Source organism: Patagioenas fasciata, chromosome 3 (genome assembly GCF_037038585.1).
Source record: "Patagioenas fasciata isolate bPatFas1 chromosome 3, bPatFas1.hap1, whole genome shotgun sequence".
NCBI classification, from domain to species: domain Eukaryota; kingdom Metazoa; phylum Chordata; class Aves; order Columbiformes; family Columbidae; genus Patagioenas; species Patagioenas fasciata.
The window spans coordinates 119,214,455-119,226,602 of record NC_092522.1 but is presented as its reverse complement, the minus strand read 5'-3'; the positions used below and the strand labels follow the sequence as shown (position 1 = coordinate 119,226,602).

Here is a 12,148-nt window from a genome sequence, read left to right as displayed (position 1 = left end):
ACTTTTTTCTCACCAGGTATCAGGTGCAGTCTTATACTTTCACTGCTGACTTGCTGCCCAATGCGGTTAATAAACTTGCAATATGCTGTGAGCTCTTCCTCTTTGCTGCATTCTGTTTCTGTGTAATTGCACATGTAGCAAAACAGATTTCCTTTTTTCTTTCTCCCTGTATGGAAGGATTTAAGGCAGGTTAACACAGATTTGGGGACGATCTTCTAGCACACAGCACAAAGCTCCTGCAAGACTTTCTTTTCTGTGGGTGCTAAGGAAAAAACCCTTCCTTTGTGGAAAAACTTGCTTTCTGTATGCTGATCTCTGTCTCTTGCTTCCCCCACTTAACGAATTTTCTGGCAGCTTCTGCATGATCAGTACCTTTTCAATTGCTGGTGGATGGGCAAATCTTGCCCAAATCCTTTTTTTACTGAACAGAGACGAAAATTTCCTTTAGAAACCATTTTGGAGAATACTCTTTCTGCTGCTTCTTCTACCACAGGCATTTCATTTAGGCTAGGAGACTTCTTTTGCCATTCTTTTAGGGCTCTTTTGAACTCAAGACCTGTGCCACACTCCCGCTGCTTTTCATTGTGCCTGAGCCTGAAGCTCCCTGACTGAAATCTCTTCCAAGAAGATGATCTTGGCATTTTTCTCAGAAACCAAAGGACCCCTCAGTCTCCACCTACTTTACACTTCAGCCTGTTTTGCACTCCTGTGTGTTTTCCAAGTTAGTTTTGGTGGGTCTTTTTTGCTTTTTTCCAAATTCACTGTTTTATAACCCACTTGAAAATTTTTGAAAGCATGCAGGGAAGCTGCAGAACTGCCCTAAATTTGAAAACATACAAGCTTAGGTTTTAGTGATTATTAAGATACATTACATGTATCCTTGAACAAAGTAAAATAGTTCTTCAAACTGTGTTCTTAATGTGTTATCTACATTTTTCATGAATTAGTAGATCTTCTACTTCAGTAACATTTCCTCGATACTCAGCGCAAAAAGGTGGCAGAGTGGAAGATAAAAGAAAATAAATGGATTTCAGCAATTTCTAATCTGAACAATGAAGAAAACGCTCATTTCTCACTGCCTGGTAAGGCAAACCAGACACTGAATTTATCTATTAATTCATTAAAGTATTTATCAATATTAAAGTATTTATCACTACATCAGTGGCTTCAGTTACTCTTCTATTAATTTCAGCTGTGCTCCCCAGGCCTGGCAACCATCCTAAAAAAGGTTCATTTCCCTTTTTTGACACTCTCAGGAGTGGTTGTGGGTTGTCATAATAGCAGTAAGTATGAACTGGTTACAGGGACCTAACTTAAAATAAATAATACAACAAAAAACCACAGGGACTGGGTTGTGACATACAGTGCAATTAGTGATTCTGCAAGTTTATTGTTTCTTACCAACTTGAAATTCGTTTTGTTGAACCACGAATGTAACGGTGTAATCTTCCACGCTGTTAGTGCTTATGCAGCACTCAAGGGCTTGTTGCACTTTGCACTGTATAGATGCTGCAACGGGGTCTATCAGGATGTTCTGCTTCAGAGGCAAGGAAACAACATCAATTGTCACATTGGCCGAACTTTCCAGGTACTTCTGGGAGAACGTGCAGATGTAGGTGCCTGAAAGAAGTGACACAAAAACTGCATTTCAGTCAACAGAAATGTTCCTCTACTTTTGCATGGTCATGAGCCCTAATGCTCAACAAGTACGGTGTTGTTGGCAGCATCACACTTGCTGTCCTCCACCAGTTATAATTTCAACTCTTTTTTTTTAGTTTACTGTGGTCAGGCTTCACAGTGATTCTCAGGGCTAGAGATGCTGTAAATAAATGATCTGGTACAGAAATTTCATTGCCTTTATAGCCACTACCAACCAGGTTCACTCACCACTCCAGTCCTGTGTGGCAGTCTGCACTGTGAGCACAGATATGGCTGGAGATTTGCTGTTCTTGATGCACGTGTCACAATCAACTGTTTTGGTGTTACTTCCAGACTGGATTTTCCAACTTATACTGTCATAATTGCTCACATCACTTTCACACGTTACATTGAATGCATATCCCTTGGAAACAGATGAGTTGATGCTTGGAGATATTGTTACATGGGCTGAGACAACACAAGATAAATGTCATATTATTGAGAGTCACTTGGTATAACAACTTGCTTGCAAATGACATGTGCCACAGAAGCCACCTACTGACTGTCTGTTACATGTTGTCTGCTCTTACCTGTCCTCAGGTACGTCACTCTGATGTTTTGAGTGCTCCTGGCACCATGTCCAGTCTGCAGCTCACACGTATATGTTGTCACTGTACCTGACTTCTCAGGTGGACATAGTGATTGATCGATGTTGAGCCTGTATTCAGTGCAGTTTTCACTGAAACTGGAGACTCCTGGAGAGAAATAAACATTCCTTGAAGTGCTGTGGATGTCAAAAAACACCTGGGCTCTGGAAACCACAAGCAATCAGTCTAGCTGAGGAAAACCTCGTGGGTTTCTATGTAACCCACAAGGTCACATACAAGGTTATGGTTGGACTCGATGATCTTGAGGGTCTCTTCCAACCAAAAAGATTCTATTATAACCTTTGACAGCATGACATTTTTAACTCATTGTTCCTGAAGGTCATTCACATCTTTTACTCTGGCAACGTTCACACTGATCTTCCAAGAGCTTGAAGATGGTTCTGGTGCACAGTATTGGGCACCTACTGCCAAAACCAGACTGAAAGCAGAAACATTGCTTGGATACCTCAGAGTAAGCCAAAATGAAGAATATTCTTGTCAGCCTAACCTCATTATCTGCAATATTTAAGAAAATATGAATGAAAGAGGAGTAAATATTGCAGATTTCAATGTCATATTATTTTGAAATAAACATTTGGAGGTACTTAACAGTCATTCAACTTCAAATCTGAAGAATTCTGGTTTAGCTATAAGGGGAAAAACCCCACTACAGCTGTCTCAAGCTGCAGCTGAAAGTGCATCTGGCTGGAGAGCAGAGTTCCTGGGGAAAGCTTGGCCACAGGGAATTGAGGGTAAAACAGTTGATTACAGCAGTCCACGATCACCCCTCTCTGTGCAAGCCCTGCTGCACCTGTCCTCTGTGGAAATGACTGTGCACATGAGCTTTGAACATTTTCTCTCATTTTGCTGTCCTACTTTCCGCTAAATTTCATATATAACAAGTGGTTAACAGTAAACAGTTAATCCATACCCATAAAACATTAAGAGGGCAATAGGCTGTTTATGACTATGGTTCATAGGCATTTATGAGAGTTTCTGTTGACATTATTTTGCAACTCCTTGTAACTTTCAGTTAGTGCTTTGTTAACTCTTTATGTTCTTATTGTAAATAAAGCCTTGTGGGATGCCACTGACTCAACTGCCATGTGATGTATCACAGCTACAGGTGGGGAGGGAAGCTGTGCAGTCAGCATTTAGCTATGCTGCTGCTGTTTTGAAACGTACCCCCTGCCTCTCCTGATTGCCAAATCTCGGTACATGGTACACAGAAGCTTTTCATACCCCAGGGGTGATTCTGGAGATAGTGGTGGACATCAACACACTCATCCTTGCTCTCGAAACTAGAGAATGCAGAAATCAGCTCTTCAGAAGAAGACAGTATGATGCTGGTCCAGGCAGCTGTTTCCATCCAGGACAACAAGTTTTAAGCATCAATGTCTGCACACTGCCTGGAGGTGCCCAGTATCCCACTGGCACCTGCACAACACTTATGGAGTCTGTACCATGCTGTCCATCCATCGTCCTTCCCCCCCACACACACACCTTTTGGAGCACACCCTGTATTCATCCTAGGACTTGGCCTTTGGGGTAGCCAGTTAGGAGGCGATCTTTGAAGAATGAACAAACCTAGCAGGTGAAAGACAATCTTTTGTTAACCTTACCTGTAATATTGATTGCTCCATTTACTTTCCAGTCACCGGTAAGTGATGGTAAGTGTCTGTCAATACAACAGGACAGCAGAGGACTGTTTGTCTGCATTTCAGGGCTGTTGCATGTAACATCGATGTCATTTAAGTTTGGAGTGATGTATAGCAGAGACACTGCTATTGTTTTCATGGTGTTGTATATCACTGTGAGATGCTGATTGCGGTTTGTGAAAGTGCACCTATAGGAACCTGTAAAGAATAGGCAGTATGTCAGCATTGAGAACGTGTTTTGCTGTTTTTCCTCTACAGCTGGAGTTAGGGGCTGGGAGCTACTTCCACACTTAGTTTTCACATTTCCCTGCTCTGTGGTGGCTCTGCTAATGTAAATATGCCCTCAGGTCAACTACAGTATGCTCTTTACAGATTCCTGGTGCCAAACATATACATATTAGGCATTTTTGGTGTTGATGGGTACTTGAGACTCTATGGGACTGAGATACTTAAAACCTGAGTTAGTGTTTTGGAGATCTGTATGTTGCCCATAGTCCAGCAGCAAAATATGTCACAGTAGGAAAAGTGAACTGTGCAAAAGGCTCCTCGTACATGAAGTGGTGTGAGGGAGGTGCCCATGGTGGACTCCACAAGACCTGACACTGACTGTAGGCACATACAGTATAGGTTTTGCCAAAGAAAACAGAATATTTATCAGCCACTTTCTCAGGTGTTTGTCCCTTGGATGCAGCCAAGCTTCCTCTTGAAATTGGTAATCAGATCTCAAAATTTCTTTCATACTTCAGGTATGTGAGTTACCCTTCCCTGTTGCGATATCCAAATAAGAAAGCCACTTACATAGAAGTGGAAACAATAAGGTTCAGGGCATCCTTAGCCCAAAGAAATCTGGACCCATGGCTTGTACCTCCCCAAATACCTGGTCACAGGCTCCCCTTTTTGAAGTCAAATGTAAAATTCTTAGTACAAAGAGAAGAACTGAGTGAGAGCTTGAATCAAAACTCTGATAATACGTGTTAATTCCCCTAATAACTCTTCCCAGCAAAACGTCAGTAATTTACCTGTTTCTTATTTTCAAAAAGATCTAAACATGAACACATGAAAAACTGTAGCGCTGAGCTTTGATGAGTTACGTTATGTTTGCAAAGGGGGAAAGTGCCATCAAGGACAAATTCAACCATAGCCTCAAGTTATCACATGTAAAGGGTGAGAAGGCCTCACGGCCACGTAGTCATTGCTGTCTCCTGTGACATAGCAGTGAAATCTGGGACAGAGAGTACCCAGGCCTGTGTAGACACTTCAGTCAGTTCCCATTTACTGGCAATGCCAGTCAGTTTGTAGTTCATTAAAGAAAAAAATTCACAGGAAGATTACGAGGGACAGTTTGCTCTAGGAGAAGCAATCACTGCTAGAGATTTACATCTGCTCTTTTACAATAGAAAATCATACCAGAATCCTTCATTGTAATGTTGATAATTTTGAGAATCGACATTGAGGTTTTCGTTGTAACTTTTATCTCCATCAAATACGGGAAGCCGGTTGAGATGATCTGATCGAAGTGATACCAGGTCACATCCTGAGATGTTGAATTTATCTCACAAATCAGCCTTACTGTATCCCCTTCAAAAATGTCACCAGGACTCACAGTGAAGTTCGTCTCATCTGGGAAGGCAAAGAGCATTGTTCTGCATTATTGTCATTTCAGCTCACGTCTATATGGTATCGTTCATCTCGTGAGAATCCTAGGTGCTTCACAACCAATATGCACTCAGCATCAGTTCCAGGGCACCACCTCTGATACAATCTATGCAATTTTCCCAGAACATATCCTTCTACTGTCTTTGTCTGCCAAAGATGCCAGAAGGTTTTATGCTGAGAGTTGAGAGTATTATCACCACCACTTCTTTCTAAGTAGAGAAACCAGGAGGACAATCACGAAGGTTGAAGTAATCTGCTGGGCCACTTGGTTAGGCAACCAAATTGTAACATGCTGCCCAGCAGCAGCATGGAAATTGTGCCAAGGAAACCAGAGGAAACCTGTTCTCATGTAAAATGCAGGAGGTTTCTTATTTTGTTTGAAGAAGTGGGAAGTGCTGGCAGCCTGATATGCTAAGAGCTGTCTCAGTTCTGGAGGTGCACTCAAGGGTTTTCCATCTCTCTCTCATGGAGAGAGTGCAACAGGAGTAGCTGGAAGGATTTGGTTCTGCATGCATATTCATCTCATGTAAGTTCTAAGATTTGGTGGCACAGGTTGAAATTAAACAGCTAAGGAAATAAATGTTTTTTGAAGGTCCATACCAAATAATTAACAGTACGGGGCAGCTACATGGTTCAGGCTGGAAATAGAAAAAATAGAAAAATACTGAGAGAGCTTTCAACTTACTAGTTATTTCTGTTGTGAAGGTACCTTGGTCTAGCCCATACGCTGGATCTAAAAATTGTGGTACAATTTTGCTGGAATATGCTATCTGATCAAAGCTTGCTGCTGCTGCTTTTACTTCGTAGTTCACAAAAACACTTCCAGGCCTAAAGAGATACAAGAATGAGTGAAGCACAAGAATTAAATATCCTTGCACATTAGTGGTTGTGTCTGTTGTGGTGACCCATCTTTGCATGGCTAGGAAGGTTTCACAGGGTTGACCTGTGAAGGTTCCTGTTGTGACTCAAGACTTACTCTGGTATACAAGAAGGTTGTGCTACACCTTTTCCCAAAGTAAGAGCATCTTTACATGACATTTCCTTCATCTACTGTCTATTTCTAGCAAACTTCTCTCATAAAACCTAAAATACAGCCGGATTTAAACATGGGCGGACTTAAGTGATGTCTCTTTTATTCAGATCCAATGTTATATCCAGAGTCAAAGTACTAATTCATCTTCCTGATGACGTGGGAGATGGTGTTAGGTTTATTCACATTCCTTTCTCTTTTTGCGTGGAATTCAGTCTTTCACACAAAAGGCTTTGATCCAGATGAAAAATGGTTGTGTTTCTTGGACTTTTGCACACTGGTGAATTTTACCCACAATCCTATTTCCATGCTAATAGTTGGGTTTTCCTTTGCAGCTATTATGCTGTTATTCAGTATGTATATACCGGGCATGGGTTCTAGTCAGAATGAATGTAGTCTTTGCTGACTGGTGAATTCTTGAGACTGGTCAGAAAGATTTCTGTCTTCCAGGAATAAAAGAAACTGTTTACTTACCTGAAACCAGTTACTGTTGCTGATTCAAAGCCTGGTAAACATCTGTAGCTAGCATTAAACTGTAAACAAAGACATATTACATGATGTAAGCTCTCTGTATATTATTCTAGCATGCTTAAACTACGAAAGTCTCCATTCAACACTGATTTAAGGGCACATAGCATATCTGACAGAATAGGCCTGTTGCCTTCCCCGCTGTCATCAGGATAAGTTTGTGTTGATGGTTTAATCCTGTGTGCGCTTATGTGGATTTAAGCTGGGACCAATAATGTGATTCTTTTTCCGTGCTTTTGATGCAAAAGATTCCTAAATACTTCCCAGCCAGCCAGTGTATTAGAATTAATTAGAATATTGTCATTGCGTTTCAATGGAGGTTCAGCTTTGGCCAACTTTGTAGCTACCACTGCTGCATAATTCACAGCTCTCCACAGACACAGTGACGGTGCGCACTATTTCTCAGATACTTCGACTAAATACCATATTTCTTAGAGGACTTTCTACCTTTAGAGATGGAAAACAAGAGTCATTACCGCTTTTTCCAGGTCAGCTTTATATTTTTTGTATAATTCAGAAGAAGAATTCCTGAGGTCATCCCAAAAGTCTGTGTCAAGTCTGACTGACATATTCACTACAATGGGCTCTCCCATGCCACATGAGTCTGTAAGGAAAAACATGAAAATTAATGTAAATATAATCAAAAGTAATGCTTACAAATTGATTCCTTAGCTTTTTCTTCTAACTTAATCATAGAATCTTAGAATCACATAATGGTTTGTGCTGGAAGGGACCTTTAAAGATCATCTGCTCCAACTCCCCTGCCAGAGACAGGGACATCCAGTCTGACCTTGGACACTTCCAATGATGGGGCATCCACAACTTCCCTGGGCAATCTGTTCCAATGTTTCACCACCTTCATAGTAAAAAGTCTCTTCTTTATGTCTAATGTAAATCTACCCTAAGTTTGAAACTGTTACCTTTTTTCCTGTCACTACAGGGTCTGGTAAAAAGTCTTTGTCTTTCTTATCGGCCCCTTTTAAGTACTGAAAGGCCACAAAAAGTTCTCCCTGGAGCCTTCTCTTCTCCAGGCTGAACACCCCAACTCTCTCATCCTGTCCTCCCAGCAGAGCTGTTCCAGCCTCAGATCATTTCTGTGGCTCCTCTGGCCCCTCTCCAACAGGTCCATGTGTGTCCTGTGCTGAGGGCTCCAGAGCTGGACACAGAACTGCAGGTGGGGTCTCACCAGAGCGGAGCAGAGGGGCAGAATCACCTCTCTCAACTTGCTGGCCATGGTTCTTTTGATGCAGCCCAGGATATTATTCACTTTCTGGGCTGCAAGTGCACATTGCTGGCTCGTGTTCATTTTTGCATCCACCAGCACCCCCAAGTTCTTCTCTGCAGGGCTGTTCACAATCGGTTCATCCTCCAGTCTGTATTGATACTCAGGGTTGCCTTAACCCAGGTGCTTGGCCTTGTTCAACTTCACGAGGTTTGCACAGGCTCTCTCCTCAAGCACTCAAGGTGCCTCTGGCTGGCATCCCTTCCCTCTAGCAAATCAACTGTACCACTCAGCTTGGTGTCATGTGCAGACTTGCTGAGGGTGCACTCTATCCCACTCTCTATGTCATTAATAATATTAGGTAGTGCAGTTTTTTGCAGTTTCTTTCATTATTATCTTCCACTTGGACACTGAGCCATTGACAATTACTCTTTGGACATCGTCATGCAGTCAGCACTTTATCCAGCTAACAGTTCATCAGTCAAACCCCTATCTCTCCAATTTAGCAGCAAGAATGATGTAGGGGACTGTATCAAAGGCCTTACAGAAGTCTAGGTAGATGACACCCTTAGCTCTTCCTTTGTCCACTTATGCAGTCCATCGCATAAGACCACTAGATTAGTCAGGTGTAGTTTGTCCTTGGTGAAGCCATCCGAATCCTAAATCAAAATCTTACAACTTGTCAAGATTCTGTATCATAGGGAAGCTGGGATTCTCCTAATTTTCTATATCTAACTTAAAAGCCTGGCATCTACTAGGTATCCGTTCTTCCTCTCCAGTTGATGCAAAGCTGTAGGCACCTTCAGAAGGTGATACATCCAGAAGGCCATAGACAGCTTTCCCACAATGGCTGAATTGCTACATTGTTCCAGCTGTAGAGACTTTGGATGAGTAACTTTGACCAGACACTTTTATATAGTGAAAGTTACACAGGGCGAATCTCCACCTGTATTTCACTGAAATTAATGGACAAACCCTCAATGACTTCAGGAGGGTAATATTCTTGGAGAAGATCCATCAATGGGCAGAAAAGAGTATAAAATGCCTACAGAGATATTGGGATTTTCTAAGTTAGGTCCTCTTAAGGACATGTCCATAGCATGCAGTGGAGGAGCATTGTACTTAGGACCTTGGACTTCTAAGGGGTGTCAAACTTCTACATGGAAGAGTTACTAGCTCTAGTCCTGGAAATAGCATAGCAGTATTGATGTGGGGTTGCCCTATGGTAAAAGAATTGCCTCTAAGTAGGGTTGACTAGAAGAGGCATCATGACAGCTGGACTACTTCCAGCTCTAGGGATACCTCTGCATGCTGCTCTATCACAAATCAGAGGTAGCCCCTCATGTAGGTTTGTTGTGAATTGCAGAGACAACAGGTAGTGGTCCATGCCAGTGCTGCCAAGTCTAAGTGTCCAGGCATCAGTCAGGTTCCTAAAAAGTCATGGGCACCTTGTCACAAGAGTCATGAAATAAAACCAAAGATACATGCTGGAGTTTTTGTTCTTTCTCTTTTCTTGATCACTACAGCACACTTTTGTCACATTTGTAAGTTCCTCTGTTGAAAATGTGATGAGATTAAACGTTCTTTGCTTAGCAGAAGCTGAAAGTCCCAAAGAGGCATGTGAGTGATTCCAGGAGCTGGAGATCCAGCATGGCACTAAATATCTCCAAGTACTTGGGTCAAGGTGGACCCACATCCCAAAAGAAGAGCTTGAGTGTCTCTAGAGGTAATGTGGTAGCCACCTCAGTCTTCATGTACTGCTTTACCACTACCAGTATATGAGTTGTATGGCGATGAAATTCAGCACTGTTTCTCCTTACCTTCAGTCTGAGGCTCACAGTAAGGTCCATGGAAAGGTGCTTCCTTCACATAGCCGCAGGGCAGGTCGGGTGCTTGACTGACAGAAGGGCAGGTTATCAAGTCACTGCACACCGCACTTGGCCAGGCATATCCATTTTCACATGAACAACAGCTACTGTTCTCACCACTGGGCAGACAGACTAGTGTCAGACAGGCAGAGAAATACTGTGAGAATGGTAAATGGGGCATAACATACTGCATGATATATATTTACCCTGCTTTATGCCAATGATCTCAACTAAATGTCAACCTTGTCATGAGTTCACTTGAATGATGCAAGTGTGAGGAACTGATGCCTTGCAAATCTTACTATACTACTAATAAATGACTAATCAGAAATTGGAATGGGGCTGACACAGGGATAAGTCTGATCGATTACTTTTAAGTAATTGAATGGAGATGTGAAGTCTGATCCTAAAAATTTACCTGGCATATGGGCCAGTGTTCTGTGATACTTTTCAGATTAGATATGCCTATATTGCCTGGGAAGAAAGCAAATGTATAGGCTTTTTAAAGACTGTAAGTGCATGCTATGGTCATTCAAAGTCCTGGTGGCTAGTGAGCTGCTGTGTCATTCTGACTGTATCTTGACAGATGCTGCATGAGAGGATGCAACAGTATCACAAAATGCTTGAAAGACATACATTCTCTAAAATAAAAAAAAATAACAAGAAACCACTTAATTATAAGTTTTTCTGCTCTTGATGAACCATTGGCAAAGTAAGATATTAACAAAATGTTTTTCACACATTCCATGTGACCCTGAAGGCCTTTAGAAGTTCTGTTTTCATGTTAGTTTGAGACCTGATAAACACTTCCTTTCATTGCTTTATGGGCCAGTGATAAGAAAGTAATAAATTTCCTTCTCTATGGTTGTGAATGCTTAATGTGTTTGTGTATCAAAGAATCACAGAACAGTTTGAGTTGGAAGGGACCTCCAAAGCTCATCCAGTCCAACCCCTGCCATGAGCAGGGACATCTTCACCCAGATCAGGTTGCTCAGAACCCTGTCCAGCCTGGCCTGGGATGTCTCCAGGGATGTGGCATCCACCACCTCTCTGGGTAATCTGGGCTTGTGTTTCACCACTTTCAGTGCAAAAAAAATTCTTCCTCATGTCTGGCCTACATCTGTTCTCCTTTCATTTAAAGCCGTCACCCTTTGTCTTGTTGCAACAGGTCCTGCTAAAAAGTCTGTCCCCACTTTTCTTATAGGTCCCTTTTAAGCACCAAAAGGCCACAACAAGGTCTCCCCGGAGCCTTCTCTTCTCCAGGCTGAACAACCTCAGCTCTCTCAGTCTGTCCTCACAGCAGAGCTGTTCCGGCCTCTGATCCTCTGCTGCACTGAGAAAAAGCCCAACACTTTAGCAAGGCAAAATGAGAAGTATTTTTTATTTCGTCTGGTAAAAGTAAGGTGGGATTTTTGCATCTCTGTATCACATGGTTTTAAAATAACCTTGTCTGGCTTTTGGGACCTGATTCTGCATATCTGCTACTCCACTTAGGCATTGTTGCAGGGGTTTGATTGCAAGCTGCAAAAATCATAAGTGTAAGTCTGAAGCAGCTCGACAATTAGAGAAGCACTTAGAATTCTTCTATTTTTTTTTTCCATATGTCATCTGTAAGAAAGTGAATGCTTGCATTATAAATTAGGCTTTTAAACATTGCTTGCTAATGTCTTGTTTTCTTTCTAGGAGATACATGTCTCTCTAACACAGCAGGAAAAAATAGCTAAAATTACTTAGATTCCTTTTTTTTGTCAGTATCATGAGTCAAGTCTTCATGGTAAATGAAATACAAATGCGGGAGTAAATGAAAAATATAATTGAGAACTTAAATGTATGGAAGTGAAGAAATTTAGGAGGAGGTCATATGTTAGAGAAGGCAGATAGTACAGCAAATGAGGCTCAAA

General features: G+C 41.8%; 1 protein-coding gene across 2 annotated transcripts in view; it reads right to left on the bottom strand.

Moving 5' to 3' along the window:
• Positions 1 to 12,148, bottom strand: part of ADGRF5 (adhesion G protein-coupled receptor F5) — a 46,472-nt gene that overhangs the window by 12,713 nt on the left and 21,611 nt on the right. For both annotated transcript variants that reach the window (XM_071807122.1, XM_065835351.2), the window contains 10 exons: positions 10,200 to 10,379; positions 7,634 to 7,761; positions 7,104 to 7,162; positions 6,285 to 6,427; positions 5,351 to 5,563; positions 3,908 to 4,141; positions 2,229 to 2,393; positions 1,888 to 2,106; positions 1,402 to 1,620; positions 14 to 166 (listed from right to left, as the gene is read on the bottom strand). In XM_071807122.1, coding sequence (XP_071663223.1) covers positions 14 to 166; positions 1,402 to 1,620; positions 1,888 to 2,106; positions 2,229 to 2,393; positions 3,908 to 4,141; positions 5,351 to 5,563; positions 6,285 to 6,427; positions 7,104 to 7,162; positions 7,634 to 7,761; positions 10,200 to 10,379 — 1,713 coding nt within the window. The remainder of the gene's footprint in view (positions 1 to 13; positions 167 to 1,401; positions 1,621 to 1,887; positions 2,107 to 2,228; positions 2,394 to 3,907; positions 4,142 to 5,350; positions 5,564 to 6,284; positions 6,428 to 7,103; positions 7,163 to 7,633; positions 7,762 to 10,199; positions 10,380 to 12,148) is intronic.